Source organism: Lathamus discolor, chromosome 14, assembly GCF_037157495.1.
Source record: "Lathamus discolor isolate bLatDis1 chromosome 14, bLatDis1.hap1, whole genome shotgun sequence".
NCBI classification, from domain to species: domain Eukaryota; kingdom Metazoa; phylum Chordata; class Aves; order Psittaciformes; family Psittacidae; genus Lathamus; species Lathamus discolor.
In genome coordinates, this window is record NC_088897.1 from 6,200,821 (window position 1) to 6,219,177 (window position 18,357).

The 18,357-nt window shown below is 47.0% G+C and overlaps 2 protein-coding genes across 18 annotated transcripts in view; one reads left to right on the forward strand and one right to left on the reverse strand.

The window, feature by feature from the left end:
- The window catches only part of GTF2I (general transcription factor IIi), a 74,811-nt gene extending 61,706 nt beyond the window's left edge, over window positions 1-13,105 (forward strand). For 12 of the 17 annotated variants that reach the window (XM_065694791.1, XM_065694775.1, XM_065694784.1 and 9 more), the window contains 9 exons: window positions 65-117; window positions 1,031-1,141; window positions 1,989-2,072; window positions 2,848-3,031; window positions 3,995-4,023; window positions 5,433-5,525; window positions 8,228-8,266; window positions 10,224-10,298; window positions 12,007-12,539. In XM_065694791.1, the coding sequence (XP_065550863.1) occupies window positions 65-117; window positions 1,031-1,141; window positions 1,989-2,072; window positions 2,848-3,031; window positions 3,995-4,023; window positions 5,433-5,525; window positions 8,228-8,266; window positions 10,224-10,282 (652 nt within the window). In that variant the 3' untranslated portion in view covers window positions 10,283-10,298; window positions 12,007-12,539. The other 5 variants (XM_065694779.1, XM_065694781.1, XM_065694780.1 and 2 more) reach the window with 5 other exon arrangements.
- Window positions 13,106-14,479: 1,374 nt separating this feature from the next.
- On the reverse strand, window positions 14,480-18,356 carry LOC136022001 (uncharacterized). The gene is made up of 8 exons (XM_065694795.1): window positions 18,273-18,356; window positions 17,595-17,668; window positions 17,147-17,217; window positions 16,685-16,809; window positions 16,195-16,297; window positions 15,763-15,912; window positions 15,513-15,577; window positions 14,480-14,717 (listed from the first exon to the last, which is right to left on the reverse strand). The coding sequence occupies exons 2-8, from the start codon at window positions 17,660-17,662 to the stop codon at window positions 14,652-14,654; spliced, it is 648 nt and encodes a 215-aa protein (XP_065550867.1). The 5' UTR covers window positions 17,663-17,668; window positions 18,273-18,356; the 3' UTR covers window positions 14,480-14,651.
- Window position 18,357: the final 1 nt, after the last annotated feature.

Here is an 18,357-nt window from a genome sequence, read left to right on the forward strand (position 1 = left end):
ATTTTCTTTAATGCTGATAAATGTAATTGTATTCTTCTACATGAAATGTTCAATCTGTTTGCAGGCCTGAGTTGCTTGAGGCAGCTGTTAAGGAAATTTCTGCTAGAAGCCCCCAAAGTGAGTTCTGCAACTGCTTAATGTTCTAGATAACTGTCTTTTTCAAGGATTAGCTACGAAGGAGAGCTGCACGGTGTTAACTAGTTCCTGAAAGATTCATTCTGCATTGTGGGTTGGTTTATTTTGTTTTTTGTTTTTAAGATGGGCAAAGCACCAGTTACAGTTTAAATGCAGCTTTAGCAAGGGAGTAGTACATTTTTTTGAAGTTACTTACAATAATCATGCTTCTAAGATATTCTTTACTCCCTTTTTTGAAAATGTAACAAGTAATGTGTGATCCACAGAAGTAATTCAGATCTAGAGAGAAATTATTTGCTTCTACTATGTAGGTCATCTTAAATGATAAGTGCTCCACAGATAGGCATGCAGATAGCCAGTAGGAAATTGTGTCAGGCAGGTCATGGGTTAAAAGTTTTCAGTCATGTTGTTGTCTGTTCTTAGGGGTTGTCAAAACTCTGCTGAGTTACTTGAGCTATGCTAGTTTGTGCCATTGGACAGTGGGGCTCACAGACATAACCATAAGGGATTTCTCTTGTGAATGCATGCAATGAGCACATGGGTCAGTAGATGTTACTGAATTAACTGCAAGTGCTGTGATTTTTCTGTTAATAAGAATACCAAAATACATGCTCCACATACTTTTCCTTAACAGTCTTTGTTAGAAAACCAGATAGCTAAAGATGAACATTATCTTTGATCTAGCTCTTCCTCTTTCTGGGTTGGAAAGACAAAGTAGTGTTTGTACCTTCAATAAGTATGTCTCATGGGAAGCTGCTCCCATTTTGAAAATGGAAGTGGGTCCACTTTGAAAGCTTTGGAAACATCTGTCATTTTGCAATATTTTTTTACATCTGACATTCAAGATTTTGGGCTCTCTACAAATGTTTTTTTACATTAACTCCCTTACTTTTAGGTAAAAATAATTCATCTAATACACCCAATACAGCAAGTACCCCAACAAACACAGTGGTGAACACAGCTGCAGGTGTTGAAGATCTTAACATCATTCAAGTAACTATACCAGGTGTGTATACTGACTGATCTCACATCATATTTTGTGCTTATATTCTTTGTAACGCTTGTTTAGTCTGATGGAGTTTTCCTGCAGTCAAGCTGATTCACTGAAATACAAATACAGTGAACAATGAGCTCAATTTAGCATTCTGTTTTTACTGAGACATCTCTAGAATATTCTTGGTCCAGCCCCTAGTTAAGTATCCACATTTTTCCCCCCCTTTTTTTTTTTTAATGGAATAAATTAAATATGGACTTGCAGTTTTCTTGGCAACTTCAAGAGATCTACTCAGACTGAATTGAGTAACCCTCCAGACTCAACTGCTTTGTCTTAACGCTAATTGCTGCTTTCTCAGGCGTATATCGCGTTCATTAGAGATGGTGAGAAACGTTGCATGTTGTGACCATCTACTGAATAGTCACTTTGCTTTACCTTTCCCCACCATTATATGTATTCTAAGAAAATGTAATTTGTACGTATAGATTAAGTTTACAAAATCATTTCTAGACAGCAAATCTACATTCATCTGTGGCAGTGTTTAAGGCCAGGTTGGATGGGGCTTGGAGCAACCTGTTGTAATGGAAGGCGTCCCTGCGTGTGGCAGTGGGGTTTGGAACTGGATGAATTTTAAGGTCCCTTCCAACCCAAACCAGTCTGGGATTCTGTGATTTCTTATCAGCCACCTATTCTTGTGTATTTCTAGAATTCTGTGTTACTGCTAAAGCTAGGGAGAAGACAGTGCCTGTTTTGAAGCATTTGGGTAAATCTGCTTTGAGTAAACATGCAATGGTACACAAGCTTCAGGGGGAAAATAAAGTCTGCTTAATTCTGATGTTATTCTAACAATTTCTTCCAGATGATGAAAATGAGCGACTGTCAAAAGCAGAAAGGGCCAGACAATTGAGAGAGCAAGTCGGTGAACTTTTTAGCCGGAAATTTGGTAATTGCTTCTTACTCCCCATTTTTACGTAGGTGTAAATGCAATGAATGTTTCTCATGTTAAAGTTACTGAATCATCACAGTGGATGAAATAGCTGATCATTAAAATTAACAAATTTGAGAACTGTATATGAATGTTTTGCTTTGACTTCAAAAAGAACCTTTTATAAGTGATGTAGGTTGTTTGGTGGTTTAAACAAGCAATCTTAGGAGTCTGGATTTCATTCTGTTCCTCCCCTCCTTCTCCTGCTTGTTTCTGTGTAAACACGGATGAAATACTATTTTGCTGGCAATCCATGAGTCATCTTAGTGCTTCATCATCCTGACCTCTTAATACTTGGGACTGGAGTAATTTTAAACATGCAGTGTAATCTTTTTGCTGTGTATGGTTTTCATATTTGTTGTAGAGGAATAATGACCTGGATTTCTTCATCTGAAATTCCTTCCCTAGTACTGTGTTAAATTGCTTTTTGTGGCAGGAAACACTTTGTTTTCCTGCATGTAGCTATAGCTTTGTCTATCGTGTTCTATACCTTTTTTTAGTAAAAGAAGATTCTGGGTTCTTCCGAAGGTGAGCTTTCAGAGTTGGGTTGTAGCTAACACTCTCATGGTAATGTTCATGAGTGTAATTCAGGTGATTCACTGTCATGTGACTTCTGTTTCTGATCTGACAGAAGGCTTGGGTTTGCATTCAGGTTCTTAATTGTCTGAGGATTTTTCCTTCAATGTAATTATAAATACGTAGACTTGAAAATAAACATGATTTTCTCATGTAGGTGAAGCTACTGGTATGAATTTTCCTGTGAAAGTTCCATACAGAAAAATCACCACCAACCCTGGCTGTGTGGTGGTGAATGGGCTGCCTCCTGGCGTGGCATTTAGAGCTCCCAGTTACCTGGAAATCAGCTCCATGAGGAAGATTTTGGAATCCGCAGAGTTTATCAAATTTACTGTCATTCGGTATGTAGTTGCCATCCATGAGGTTGTTCACATGCTGCAAGAACCGCCTGATTCAATTAAGTAAATCTATTCAGACTAGCTTGAATAAATTGAGATTTGAAAGAGTAGAAATTGTATCAGGTCAAATGAAGCCCAGGTATTCATTGCATGAGTGAAGCTGGTAACTCTTTGAAGGACACTTCCAATTTAGTATGTTATTAATACTGCCTATTACAGCAAACTGTCTTTTGAGTTGAAATCTATTCATATTATATATATATTACAGGAGTCCTAAAGTGCTGTGGGCCTTGTTGGCTCTTAACAGTAAATAGTATGTTTGTAGTAGTATTACCATTATTATTTTTTAAATATTTCAGATAAGACTCCCGAGTTAAAATAAGCCCTTTGGTAAATGTTTTTTCCCTACCAAATGGGTTTATCTACAATATTTAAAAATACAGTATTACCCAATTACATGATAAATTAATTTTGTCTGTGTATATTTCCATAGACACATATACACACGTATATATATGAAGTATGTTTGTATGCATGAAACAGAATAGATGAAACTTGGGAATCATGCTAAGAAGGCATTCAGGAATTGAAATGAAACATCAGTTTATGTAACTTCTCAAATCACAAACTGCTTCACAGGAGTCTAAAAGTTTCAGTTTCTGTGTAAAGAGATTGACATTTCTTCAGCGTATTTTACTAAGGGGTCTGAATTCTCAACCCTTTATCACGAAGCATTCCAACTGAAAGGACTCTTGCTTGATACCTTTCGTTTAATTGAGTTACATGCTGGTGAACAAACCACAGTGCCCAAGAGCTGCTGAGATAATTCCCTCTGGTTTGTTTGACTTCCTGTTCATTTTTAGCATGATCTCTGTTACACAAGGTGAGGGTGCTTTTGCAGGGAGACCCCATGCAGTGTATTTTAGAATCAGTAATATTTTTTTCATTATTTTTCTTTTTTTACAGACCATTTCCAGGACTCGTGATTAACAGTCGTAAGTATTTGAGATGCTGATGGCAAATGTATTTTTGTAACTTACCCAGATTTGTTTTCTACATCTTGGCTTAGTGGTTAAGTTCCGTGTATAGCTCTTGTCTGTGTCTGTCTCATTAAGCTTTCCTGACTAAAGCTGCATGTGCAATTAACTTGAGAGCAGCGTGCTAAATTTACAGAACAGCATAATGTTCCGTATGCATATGAAAATGCAAGACACTGATTTTGTATTTTTCAGCTGCAGAGTCCCAAAGAGATTTGGGACCCTGACTGAGCAACAGACTTACAGGGGACTTGCCTGCATTTTAGGTTTGGATCCATCACAGTGGCAGTTAATAGGCAAGAACTTTCCAATAGCTGCACAACCATGTTCCAGTGAAAAACTCTGCATTGTGCTGAATCTGCAGCAGTTTCGAGGGGCAGAGTGTAATTACCTGAAGTGTCATGGCAAATTTGGCCCTGTTAATAAAATTGTTTGGGAGCTTCAAATATAAAAAGGTTTTGGTATTTTCAGTTGCCTAAAATAATTGTGACCAGGCTTTTTAGATCCTGTTTAAGGAAAAAAAGCCAAGCTGCAAAACACTGTTATTAGTGTCCCTTGTGTCATGTTCTTTCTGAGCCAATGTCAGCTTTGAAATTCCGAGGCTAAATAACCTACTGTCATTAATTTGGCCTTACCCAGCCTGAGCCTGAGTGACCCAGCATTCAGTCATTTGCATTCAGCCACCAGTATATTCCAGTTAACATGCTGAGGTCTATGAACTGCAAACATGATGTGTTCTCAGGAGGATACTGGAGCTGGTAACTCACACCGGCCTGCTCGCGAGTCCTAGGCACGCCTTAGGTGGGAAGGAGATCCCTTTGTAAGAGGGAACCTTCCAGGCAGATTATTGTGTAATAGCATTTCCAGAAAACTGAATTGGAAAGGAAAGAATCTATTAAAACTGTTCAGCGTAACTGTCAGCTTGTTTTGGGACTGAAGTAGCTAATACTCTGAGTAAGAGCAACATAGATAACTGATCACCTACCATCACTGGGGAAGCAGATTGGTCATTGAACACATGGGTTTGTGCATTATCCATGTTCATGAATGATGATCAAAATGAACTGATATTGATAGATGCCAGGGTGAATGATTGAAAGTCTCTGAGCCTACTGCTTATAGGTATGATGCTTTTATCTTCTGAAGAAGAACATGTGGGAACTTCAAAGAAATTTTTGGTGCTTGCAGGCAAGATAGGGAATGGCTTTTGTGTAATAAAAACTATTGACCTGCAGCTCAGTCACAAGTGTTAGCAACCTGTTCATGCAACATGTTTCAGGATTTGCATATTCAAGAAGTAAGACTGTCCTTGTGCTACATGGCCCATTTTCATTGTGAAGTTAAACAGTGATTATGTCTAATCTTAGAGCTGATGGAAAAAGCTGAAGCAGAAGCACCACCAACAGCACCAGCAGCAGCACCAGCAGCAGCACCAGCAGCAGCAGCGCCAGTACTACCAGGTGATGCAGAGCGTGATGCATGTCCTTGCAGGAGGGGTAGGATATGGAGTTCTGGATCTTATTGGCAGATGGTATTAGTAGTCGTGTCCTGGCTATGCGCTGCTTGTGATGAGCCATTTCATTTTGACAGATGGTGTGCAACGGTGACTTTTATAGCTATTAAATATTAATAACTTAATAGAAAGAGCCATTGCTTCCTTCAGGCTGTATCATTGGCTTGTTCCTTAATTTGATTTTGCAGATGATGAGTGAGCTGAAAAGGATTAGTATGGGCAATTTATAAGGCCAATTCAGTATCCATTTATTGAGGTCTGCTTAACTCAAAGTGTATTTATGTGTCTGTACCAGATAGGTGTTCAGCCAAGTGAGGTTTGCTTGTGTAACACATAAGAACTTCGAACTGGGTCTTGATGGAACTTTTGCCCACTCTGCAGCTCTGTGACCCCTGTTAGACTGTGTCTCGACTGCACACACATCATCTGTCCTAGTGTGGATGGAGAACTCAGCTTTGTGTTACAAATAGCTAGAGTAAATGCGATTGAGCAACTTCCTGTTGATCCAGTATAGTTTCTAAATGTTCACAGACCTTTCAAAAATGTCTACTGAAAATTGGTGTAGTGCAGGAAAGGCTTTTGCAATTGACACTTGTTCTCATGGGGGACTTCAACCACCCTGACATCTGTTGGAGTAACATCACAGCCCGACACAAGCAATCCAGGAGGTTCCTTGACTGTGTGGAGAACAACTTCCGTCTGCAAGTAATAGAGGAGCCAACAAGGAGAGGTGCCATGCTTGACCTTGTGCTCACCAACAGGGAAGGGCTTGTTGAAAATGTGATGCTACAGGGCTGCCTTGGGTGCATTGATCATTAAATGGTCGAATTCAAGATCCCCAGGACAATGAGAAGAGCGTGCAGCAAGCTCACTGCCCTGGACTTCAGAAGAGCAGACTTTGGCCTGTTCAGGAGCCTGCTTAGTAAGGTTCCATGGGATATAGCCCTGGAGGGCAGGGGGGCCCAAGACTCTTGGTTGATATTCAAGGATCACCTGCTACAAGCTCAGGAGTGCTGCATCCCAACAAGAAGGAAGTGCAGCAGGAGGGCCAGGAGACCTCCTTGGGTGGATAAGGAGCTGATGCGGAAAATTCGAAGGAAAAAAGGGGCTTATAAAAAATGGAAGCAAGGACAGGCGGCCTGGGTAGAGTACAGGGATGTTGTCCCTGGGAAGCTAGGGACCAGGTTAGGAAAGCTAAGGCCCAGTTAGAATTAAACTTGGCTAGGGATGTTCAAGGATAACAGGAAGGGATTCTATAGGTACATAGTGAATAAAAACAGACCAGGGACAACATAGGCCCCTCCGGATGCTTTTGGGAGAACTGGCTACACAGGATTTGGAGAAGGCTGAGGGAAGGGATGCCATCCAGAGGGACCTTGACATGCTTGTGAGGTGGGCTGATGCCAACCTTACGAAGTTCAACCATGACAAGTGCAAGGTCCTACACCTGGGTCGGAGCAATCCCAGGCACAGCTACAGATTGGGCAAAGAAGAGATTCAGAGCGGCCCTGCAGAGAAGGACTGGGGGTGCTGGTCAATGAGAAAATGAACATGAGCCGGCTGCAGTGAGCGCTCGCAGCCCAGAAAGCCAACCGTATCCTGGGCTGCATCAAAAGGAGCATGACCAGCAGGTCGAAGGAGGTGATCCTGCCCCTCTACTCTGCTCTTGTGAGACCTCACCTGGAGCATTGTGTGCAGTTCTGGTGTCCTCAACATAAAAAGGACATGGAACTGCTGGAACAAGTCCAGAGGAGGCCACGAGGATGATCAGGAGACTGGAGCACCTCCCATATGAAGACAGGCTGAGAAAGCTGGGGCTGTTCAGCCTGGAGAAGAGAAGGCTGCGTAGAGACCTCATAGCAGCCTTCCAGTACCTGAAGGGGGCCTATAGGGATGCTGGGGAGGGATTCTTCATCAGGGACTGCAGTGACAGGACAAGGGGTAACGGGTTCAAACAAACAGGGGAAGTTTAGATTGGATATAAGGAGGAAATTCTTTCCTGTACGGGTGGTGAGGCACTGGAATGGGTTGCCCAGGGAGGTTGTGAATGCTCCATCCCTGGCAGTGTTCAAGGCCAGGTTGGATAAAGTCTTGGGTGCTATGGTTTAGTGTGAGGTGTTCCTGCCCATGGCAGGGGGTTGGAACTGGATGATATTACAGTCCTTTCCAACCCTAACTATTGTATGATTCTGTGATTCTATGATTGAATAAAGTGTTACTGAAAGAAACTGGGAAGCTGAAAGCAAGCATTCAGTAAACATTTTAAGAGTAAGGGGCACTTGTATGGTGAAAAGAATTATAAAGGAAACTGCTAGCTCCCTTCTTTACATTTGGAGGTGATGGAAGGGATGAAAACAGCTGCTAATGGTCAGTGGACTTGCTGTAGTCTCTCTGTCCTTAGCACACCCACAGTGATAAAAAGGTTAAATGGCTTTCCATCACCTGCCCATCTATAACCCGTCAACACAGATAATGGAAAAATCATTATGAAATTAAAACACACTTATCTCAGACAAAGACTTTTAAGTCAGATCATAACAGAAAAAACGAGGCACCTTCTTCAGGGAAAACCTAATTTCTAAGATACTTGATTCATGTTGTTTGAACTGTCTTGGTGTTCATTTGACTGTATTCTGTTTTTCATTTAAGAGCCAACTGACCCAGGCAAAATGGAAGTATCTGTAAGAGGTAAGTGTTTGTCTTCAGTTATTATTGACAAATATGTCAAGTAATCTTGAACAAAGTTGTATATTTTTCTTTAAAGGAGACAGGTTAGTTAAAACAGAAAAAGGACTTTTATTGGTTCCTATGACATTTTTTCATCTGGTTTAAGATCCTGCTGCATCCTGTGAAAACTACAGCAGCAGAAGTTATTATTCACATAATTTTATAGAGAAGTTTTAAGAATTGTTGTTCTCTTTTGGTGCGTCATGACTATATATAAGCTCTGACGGATTGCTCATATCCTGAGCGTTGCATCTAGTTATTCAGCACAGTAGTTTTCACAATTTGTGCAAGTGAATGATTGCCATCATCAGGAGCTTTGAATGTCATGTTGGCCTGAATATACTGCGTTGGGGAGGGGGACTATGCTTTTAATTCTGTAACTTAAGCTCTGAAAAAATCCACCAAGCACAACCAGGATTACTGTTACACACTCAGCTCCAGGTTCACTCCAAGTGTTATGAGTACATCTTTGTCAGAGTGTGGATCAATCTTATTGCAGCAATCAAGGCAAGAAGTTGGAGTCACGAAAGAGCTGAGCTGCAGATTTTAACCTCACAGTTGGAACATCAGAAGTTTTTATAATGCCAAAACTGCTCAAAATCATTGAAATTGTTAGACGAAGGGAATACCCAAAATACCTTCATGTGGAGGAAATCTAGCTATGGACCATTAAAGTGATGGTTTTGGAGAAACAGATAAGCAGGTTTTGAGTTTCTCATCCAAAACTGGATTCAGACCCAGTAACTAGAGGAATGATCTTAAGAGAAAGCATCCAGTTGCTAAAGAACTCAAAATCACTTCAGAACTAGGCTGGAAGGTATAAAATGATCATGTGGTGAAATGGCTTGGCTTTGTAGTAATGAATTACCCTAGCCCCAGATCTTCCAAACAACTTCAGTTGAAAACCAATTTCCATCCAACATTATACTCTCTGTTTATAAAAAGAACAAAATCACGCCCCAGGTCTTACAGGCACTGCTGTACCAGCACGAGATTTCTTTGATTTACCTTCAAGCATCCTGTGAACAAGTAAATGCAAAGATTTTGTAATGAAGCCTTGTGGAAATGATAAAAAAATCATCAAAAGATGATGAATGCTTTAGCCAACAAGATAAAGTTTCCTTCTCTCTTTTTTTTTTTTTTTAAACATACCATAATGCAATACATGATAGCATGCAGTGAAGAAGAAAAAGGAGCTAGTGTCAAAAATTGCTGTGGACAGATTGAAATACAGTAATGCAAAATCTGTGTCTAGTTGAGAAGGAGTCCTACAGTTGAAAAAGAAATCTGGGAAATAGTGCTGTAAGAACAGGAGTTAGTGCTGGGAATGTTAATGTAATAACCCAAAAGGCATGACTTGAGCTCAAGCAGGAGCCGATGTTGTGAGCTAGCTCTGGAAGACAGCGTCTTAAATAACATGAAATGGTGCTCGTGCCTGAAGTATTTGAAGTAATGGGCTACAGACTGACCTGTGAGTGGAAAGCTTCACCCATCATCACATGTACAATGAGGTGTTGGAAGGAAAGAAGGAAGGAATGATGGTGGGGATTGACAGACAGGAGGGAGAAGGACTGAAGAGCAGGATGCAGACCAAACCAGTCATACGACTTTTTTCCTCACAGTCCTTTTATTAAGTACTTTTCCAGTTTCATACACTTCTAACATTGGTTTTAACTTTAGCTCCTTAAAAACTATAGAGTTCTCTAAGATCCCAGGCTGCTTTACATTGAAATTAATACGGTAACTTCACGCAGAGTCAGATTGTTGTGAATACATTTTAGTTTACCCTCAATAGTTTAAAAGGGTAAATCAATGCTTTTCATACTTTTCATGTTTTTTTTACTTAAGTACAACAGTAACAATGGAATTGGTTAGGAAGTTTCCTTTTTTCTTCATTCATTACTGCTTTTTTCAACAGAAATTACAGAAACAGAAGAAACTCCTCAAATAAAGCAAGAGCCGGACCCAACGTGGTAGACCTCATCAGTGGTGGGTAAGAGAATTTAGTCTACCTTGAAGTCAATACCTGTTAAAGTAGAATATTTTTTGTTACTTGGGGTATCAGAAGAGGGCTGAGATACAGGACTGAATGCCAAAAGGTACCAATCCTCATAAATTATGTCATTTGTCTCACTTCTCAGCTATAAAATGGAGGATGTTTTCAGTACCTTACCCAAATGCCATGTAAAACACACTGTGCTCAGATTTGGGAGGCAGGCAGCCCTAGCAAAATGTGGCCTATAAAGAAAAATGGGTAATGGTAATTACATTGCTCAGAGGCAGAATAAATGAAGGCTTAGGGAATTAGCGTGTATGAAGAGCTCCGACACAGTTGTGTGAAAGAGCAGCATTATTGTTGGTATTTCCAATGTATTTCCAAACCGTAACTGAGCAGGGAAGAGAAAATCTGCGCTCTGGCTGCGTGTTGTCTAAGCTTGGGACACTTGGTAAAGCTGTTAGCTGTGATGACAAACCAGCTTCTTTAAAAGGTTTTTTTTCTTTTCCATTAACTTTTCTGAGAAGCTTAGTTCAATTTACAATGCAGAAATGTCCAGCATTTTCTCTTACGCTATTTCTAACTCCACATATTCCTAAAAATGACATCTTGATGGAGGTGGAAAGCAGTACTAGCGATGCTGGCGTGCCACCAGATGTAAAAGGCTGACCCGCATGCTTGTGAGCCTGCTTCATTCAGAGAAAATGGCAATTTTTAGCTATCACAGCTCTGTCGTGCTTTCTCCTGTTTCAGTTTTCAGATAATATTCCAAGCCATGTATTTTCCTCATTGTGTAGTGTTTGATACTTCAGCAATTCGCTGTGATTGATATCCAGTTGGCAGCATTGGTTTAGTGCACTCGAGCTGTAACCACTCCAATTTAGTAAGAAAAGGACATGGTATTCCTCTTGGAGAAGAGAAGCTCTGGGAGCTGTAACAGTTCTGAGGGCACAGACGGCCCACCCACAAAACCAGGCTCTGGGTCTTTATCACTCTCGGCTCTTCAGGCCAGCAGAAATAGTGGGGTTTGCCCTTCACATGAGGCTGTGGGTAGGGGAGCTGGAGCCTGCAGGTTCAACTCCTGGAACCATGCAAGTTTTGAAGACGAGGACACTGTTGGCCATGGCCCTTTGTCCATGCGGGAGACGGGATAAGCGGCTGAAGAGGCAAACCCAGATATGACCCGGTAGAAACTTGCAGAGGCTGGAACAGCTGCACCAGCTGTCTGTGCCCTGAGAACTGTATGTAAAGCAGTGGTGTTCCTAATGAAGAGGTGAATTTTGCTGTGGAAATAATCATCACAAAATGGAACAGAATGGGAAAAAATGCACTAAAGAAAAGCTTGTGATCTGTGGTGGGGAGCACTTCAGCCAGGGGGGCATAAAATCCCATCTCACTTGGCCGCTAAAGGTCATGGAAATGTTCTCTGCCAATGGCTGCGCAGTTTGGTGTTGCAGTGGTTTGGATATTTGGATGCTTTAAGCCATCCACTGAACTTAAACTAAAGCAAGTATTTGATCTAAATCCTTACAGAGACCACTCGAGCACATATTTAATCTCACCTTTGTTGAGAGCCATATTCAGCTTCTGCACGCTTCCTGAATCCAGGCCTAAAGAACTCCAAAGACAATGCCAGCTACTTGTATCTGCAATAAGATCCAGAGCTGCATTAAACTGACTGACTTGTGTAATTTGTCTTATCTAGTCAGAAGATCCAGTTCTGAGAAGAGCCTGCTGGGAATGTCTGGAGCTGTGTAATATAACTGTATAAGAGAAGTACCTTCTAGACAAACCCTTTTTATATTTTTAGATAGAAATGTCTACTTTTTCAGCAGATCTCTGAATTGACTTCAATGAAAAAATGACTGTAGATTTGGAATGGCTGGTTTTAATCCGGAATATATTATAGAGGCCAAATTTGAGGCAGCAATGCTGGGGAGAGGACAAGGATTAAAATCAACAGGGGCTTAACAGAGGTTGTCTGCATTTCCCAGTAAAGCTGAACTTCACCTCACCTGATGTATCTCACTTTCTGTAATGCACAAAAATTCCTGCAAGTAGTTCACTTTTTGTGAGTTTTACTTAGGACAAAAAACCCCACAAACATTACTTTTTGGTTCTGACTGCTTTAATGGCTGATTGCACAATACTATCTGTATATTTGAACTGATTTTTCCTAGGATACCTGTTGCAATTGATGTGTTTTTTCATAAATAAAAGATCAACTGGTTCACTTGACCTTTAGCACGCATTAATGAGATGGACGGTGAAATGGTCACTGTTTCAGTGTGTGGATCAGGAAGCCATTTGAATTAAACCCTGTTGGAGATTGTTCCATTAACTTAAAGTAGTACATGCATGTTTTCTCAGGAGATCAGATGGTTTCTATATGATGGGTCTGGTCTCACAGCCCTAACGCAGGCAAAGCCCACGTGGACCCGTGTGAGAGCGTTTCTCATGAAGGCTCTGGGGATGCCCTTCTGATCTCTAGAACTGGTTACAGAAACGTGTGCTCCAAGCTGCTGCAAGTCCCACTCTGCCCAAAGTTAAGACCCTTGTAGTCCTGGTGACTCCCGTATCGTGTGAGAGACTCATGTACGCGTTCAAGTTTCACAGACCCTAAGAGATGTCAAGCTCCGCCTGCATGATAATCTCTATAGCAGAAGATGCAGATTACTGTAAAGGTTTCGTGTTCTGGTTTGGTTTGGGGCTTTTATTGGCATGAGGTTGGGATGACTGCATTGTGCACAGACAGTAAATCTTATGCCCTGACTAAGAAATAAAGACCTTTCTGATGGTTTTCATGACTGTCCATGCAGAATACATTTACAATTTCACAACAAACTCTGGCAGTTATTCTGCAGGCAAGCAGAACACGCTGCGGCAGTTATCGATGCCAGCAAAGGGGCTTCCAGTCACGCCTTTCAAACAGAAATACACCGCTGGGTAGGCGAGGTCATTCTGTCTGCAAAAAAAACACCACCTTGAAGCCTTAAAATGAGTTGGGTACAAAGTCTGTTTATTTTAAAGGGGCGACATTAAAAACAACAGCACAACTACTGTGGTAGAACAATTTTATAACAAGAAAAGTAAAGCAGCAGAGTAACAACACCAGAAACTCCAACAGAACAACAATAAACAGCAATGAACAGCAACAGAACAACCGTAAAACAGCAAAACCAGAACAACTTCGGAACAATAAACTCTTAAATAAACATCAGGAGCGCCGACGTTTCGCTGCTGGTGGCTGAAGTGGCCGCTTGGCATCGCGGTGGTCCTCCTCCTTGGAGAAGAACAAAAAACCAAACAGAAGAGGTTTAGTCACATCCACGAACATTTTAGAAGGCAGGAGATGCTCTAGCAGCTGAGATACGAAAATAAAGTGGTATTTCATTAAAGAACATTTCAATAGATGTAAATTTTTCCCTATTTCAGACTGCACCCAACACCCACGGTCACAAAGCTCAGGGAGTAAAAGACCTGGCAGCAAAGGCTTCTGGGGAGTGGTGGGGACCCCTTGGGTGGCGGAGGGCAGCTCTCAGTTCCCCCTGTCCCAGCCCAGGCGCTGCCACCCAGCGCGGCCTCTTGCCGGCAGCAGGGATGGAGCCTGGCCCCACCACTCCGGTCCCACCTTGGGGCTGCTCTGGACCGGAGCCCCTGCGGGTGAGGGCCAGCAGCACTGGCCATTACTTACTGCAGGAACGATGGATCCGTGCCTTGTGCCGCTTGCGGGCTCTGTCCCTGGATCCTGACCGGGTGGAAGAGGAAGAGGTGGACGAGCCTGGAAGCACAAATGTTGATCAGATGATGCCGCTGCCACCCCTGCCTTTGGGGAGCACCATAGGTGCTTTGTTCAGCCCACCCACCTCTGCTCGAGCAGGTAAAGACTCCTCTGGCTGCCGTTGCCAAGGCACTTCTTTGACCTTCACCTTCGGCAAAGCGGGTGCTGCAGCAGCATGGGGAGCAGCTGCAGTCAGAGGGGACACACAGGGATGGGTCAAGCAGAGGGTGCTGGAAAGCAGCACCTGTGCCCTGGCCCAGGAATCAAACACAGGGAGGGCAGACGTGAACACAGTCTGTTAATTGTAAGTGGGGGACGTAAAAACGGGGGACGGGGGTAAGGTGGTGGGGTGGGAATTTTATATTGACGGTAAAAACATGCTAATATGACAGTAAAATTAGGGTAAAAGAGACTAGTTTACTGTAGTTATGACAACAAAAGAACAGTACAACAGCAAAAAGCTACAGTAAAACAACACAACAAGTACAGGGTAAGAACAACAACAGTATAACACGAATGTTAGAACACGTGAACAACGAACAGAGAACAATAAAGATCTTTAACAAATATCAAAATCGACGACGCTTCGCTGTCGGTGGCGCAAAAGGCCACTTGGCGTCTCTGTGGTCCTCCTCCTTCAGGAAGAAAAATAACCAAACAGACCAGGTTTAGTCACAGCCATGTACAATTCAGGAGGAAGGAGATGCTGCGGCAGCTCAAATACAAAAACAAGGTGGGATTTCATTAAGGAACGTTTCAATGCTGGTGGCGTTTTCGGGAGTTCCGACTGCACCCAGCACCCACAGTCACGGGGCTCAGAGTAAAAGAGCTGGCAGCGAAGCCCTCCCGGGGGTGGTGGGGACCCCGCGGGCAGGCGGGGGCAGCTCTCGGGTGACCTCTGGCTGCAGCAGCCTCTGCCCCGCTCCCACTGAATGGCACCAATGGAGACAGCCCCGCAGCTGCTGGGAGCTGGTGAAGCCCAAAGGGGTGGGGATGAGCCACAAATGAGAAACAATTTGGATTTGGGGAGGGGGGGGACTCCATGCACTCTGGACTCCCCCAGCGGCTCCAGAGCACCCTGACATGGGGAGGGGGCACCAGCAGAGAGGGGATAAGACGGGACGGGAGAGACTGCCAGGGCTGCATCAGAAGTTTGCACCTTAGGGCACGTGGCAAAATAAAGCCAGGACGGAAACGCTGCACGGACGCCCAGAGGTTCACCAGCCGTGGCTGGGGGACTCTTGCAGCAGGAAGAGTTCCCCCTGTCCCAGCCCAGGCGCTGCCACCCAGCGCGGCCTCTTGCCGGCAGCAGGGATGGAGCCTGGCCCCACCACTCCGGTCCCACCGCGGGGCTGCTCTGGACCGGAGCCCCTGCGGGTGAGGGCCAGCAGCACTGGCCATTACTTATTGCAGGAACGATGGATCCGTGCCTTGTGCCGCTTGCGGGCTCTGTCCCTGGGTCCTGACCGGGTGGAAGAGGCAGAGGTGGACGAGCCTGGAAGCACAAATGTTGATCAGGTCTCTGCAGCCGCGCCCTGAGCTGGCAGCTCTGCACAGCCCCAGCCCCAGCCCCTTGGGGCTGCTGAGCCCGGGCAGCTCAGCCAGGCCCGGCAGGAAAGCTGCTGCCTGAACAAAGCCCTGCCCTTCACCTCCTGCAGAAGCCCCGTCCCCGCCACTCACCTGGCAACACGGGCGCGCTCCCGCTTCCGGGCTGGGTGGTGTCAGCGAGGCCGGTGCCGGTGGAAGCGGCTTGCCCAGAAACGACCGATGCTGCGGCCGTGGATGCTGCCCGTGTGCGCCTGCTGCCTGAGGAGCCCTGGCTGGTGGCTGCTGGGAGGGAGCCAGAAATCGGCACCCGCAGCTTGCATCATGGACTACCCCTTAGCAGAGCCTCCGGGGCGAACAGCTCGCAGCTCCGGGCATGGGGACCGCGGGGCACGAGGTCTGCGCCCGAGTCCGTACGAGTCTCTACGAGCATCAGAGCCCAGGAGCAGGCAGCACTGGCCCAGGAGCTTCCTCAGCCTGCGCTACACAGGCACCCGCTGCCCCGGCAGGCCAGGCCACGGCTTCCTCCTCCTTGCGGTGCCCTTGGCGTCCCCAGTCTGCCCTTACCAGCCTTAGGTCCCAGCACCCATCGAGGGCGCTGCCACGCTGCCTCCCTCTCCCTCTCCAGGATCTCCTCCACGATGGGGTATCCGGGATGTAGCTCCGGGAACTGCCAGAGAGAGCGGTAGCTTAGCTCCTTCTCAGGGCAGCCGGCAGAGCCGCTCTCGAGGAGGTGTGGAAGCAGGGCTGTGCAGCAGCCATGAAGCCGTGGTTCTGCCACAGCCACCGCAGAGCTCCGGGCCCCTTTCGTTTTGGCCCCGGCTCGGCGCTGAGGGCACGGCAGCCTTGCCCAGGCCAGTTCCTGCTCCGGCAGCGGGCAGCAGTCACGCACAGCCGCCGCACACTGGGGCAGGGGAGAGCCTCGCTTCCCAGCCAGCCAAGGGCGAGAGCTCCTGCCCCAAGGCAGGCAGCTCAGCCTGCCCCAGCCCTGCAGGAGCTGCACTGAGCACGTTCTACCCCAGGGGAGGGCAAAGGAGGCTGCGAGACAGCGACGTACCAGCGCCAGCGGGTGGGTCTCGCCAGGCACTAGTAGGCAGATCCTCCTCCTGCGTGGCCTTCCTTTCTGCAGGGAAGGTGCTGGGCTCGGGGGCTGCCGCCGCTCCTCCTCACGCCTCTCGACAGCTACAGGAGGAGACGAGTCAGGAGCAGCCCCCAGCAGGGGCGTTTGGCCTGCACCAAGGGGGTTGTCCCTTCTCCCTCCTCTCTGGATGCCCGTCCTGGAGGGCAGAGCCAGGGACAGGGCCTCAAGCCGAGGACAAGGCTGCGATGCCCTGGGGCAGCAGCTTGGCCACAGCAGATCCACGGGGAAGCCGTCGCAAGAGCCCGCTGGGCACGCGGGCTTTCCTCTCCTCTCTTTCAGCCGAGGAAGCGCTGGAATGAGCTCCGCCTGGCATCGCAGCAGCCCCGCACCAGTGGCCCATCCAAGCCCGGCACAGAGCTGGGCCCCACCTACGCTCACCTTCCTCGGTCTGCACGGCCTTGTTCGCTGTCCTCGGAGCGCTCTCTTGCCGTCGCCGCAGTTCTTGTTCTCTGTGCAAGTGGGAGAGAGCCACTTAGGGCCAGCGCCGGGCTGGGACCGGCCATGCCAGTGCCACACGGCACCGGCACCGCTGCAGCCATCTGAGCCCTTCAAGCTCCAAGCCGGCCCGGGCGGGAGGCCACCACAGGGATGGTGCCGGTCAGCGCTGCCTCCAGCACCGCAGCGGAACAGGGCAGCGGGGATGCTGGGGGACGCATCAAGAGGGCTTCCCCACCACTGGGTGGCCCAGCAGCCATGACTCACGCGCCTGGAACATCCCAGCTCCGGTGGAGAGCAGGCCTTGGGCACCGGCTCAGCTGGCAAGGCCACTGCTTCCTTCCCGGCTGGCACTGCCAAGCAGGCACTGGCGGGCTGAGCGGTACGTTACCTTCCTGTCCGTCGTGGCACCTCGCGGTAGGATCCTGCGCCGGCCTCCGGGGTCTCCGTCCTGCGCATCCTCTTCTATTGGAATGTGGAAAGAGACGAGGAGTAACGAATGCGGGTCAGGGGAGCACGGCCTCCCTCTCTCCTGCTCCCCACGGAGGAAATCCCATCCCTAGGGGCCGGCTGCCGAGCCCGGAGCCTCTCCTGCTTCAGCGCTGCTCAGCTCCCTCCGCAGTGTCCGCGGAGGGCAAAGTCTGAGCACCCCGAACCCAATTCACTCTGGAGCCAGCGGCCTCCGGGCTCTGAGGCAAGGGGCCCCAGAGCAAACCCTTCCCTGCTCACCCACCCCGGGTAAAACCTTTCCCTGCGCAGCTGCAGAGCTCCAGCAGCCGCGACTCCGGCCCGCTCTCCCACCGGCGAGCCCAGCCAGGACGGGAGCAGCGCTTTAGTGCAGCTCAGCAGGTGCTGAGGAGACCCGCGCCGGAGCGGGGACCCAGGGCTCCCGGGCGTGCGGCTGCCTCCGGCTGCAAAGGGGCCAGCACGGCCCAGAGATCTGGTCCTTCCCTTTCCCCTGGCTGTGTCCCCCCGCAGAGCGGCCAGGGCAGAGCGGGGGCAGGAGCAGAGCTCCGCGCTGGGCGTGGGGCCCGTGGGGAGCCCCCGGCACCGCACTGTGCCAGCGTACCGGCGGGAGAACGGGCTCAGGGCTCCGGTCCTGCGGCAGCGGGTCCCGGCGGCGCACGCTCTGCGGCGGAGCTCTGCTGGGGCAC

Excerpts from the sequence above, each read along its gene's own strand:
- LOC136022001 (XM_065694795.1), bottom strand. The coding sequence starts at position 17,662 with ATGCGCAGGACGGAGACCCCGGAGGCCGGCGCAGGATCCTACCGCGAG. Across the intron at positions 17,218-17,594 it reads GTGCCACGACGGACAGGAAG|AGAACAAGAACTGCGGCGAC; the intron begins GTAACGTACCGC and ends CCACTTGCACAG. Across the intron at positions 15,578-15,762 it reads GAGCGCGCCCGTGTTGCCAG|GCTCGTCCACCTCTGCCTCT; the intron begins GTGAGTGGCGGG and ends TTGTGCTTCCAG.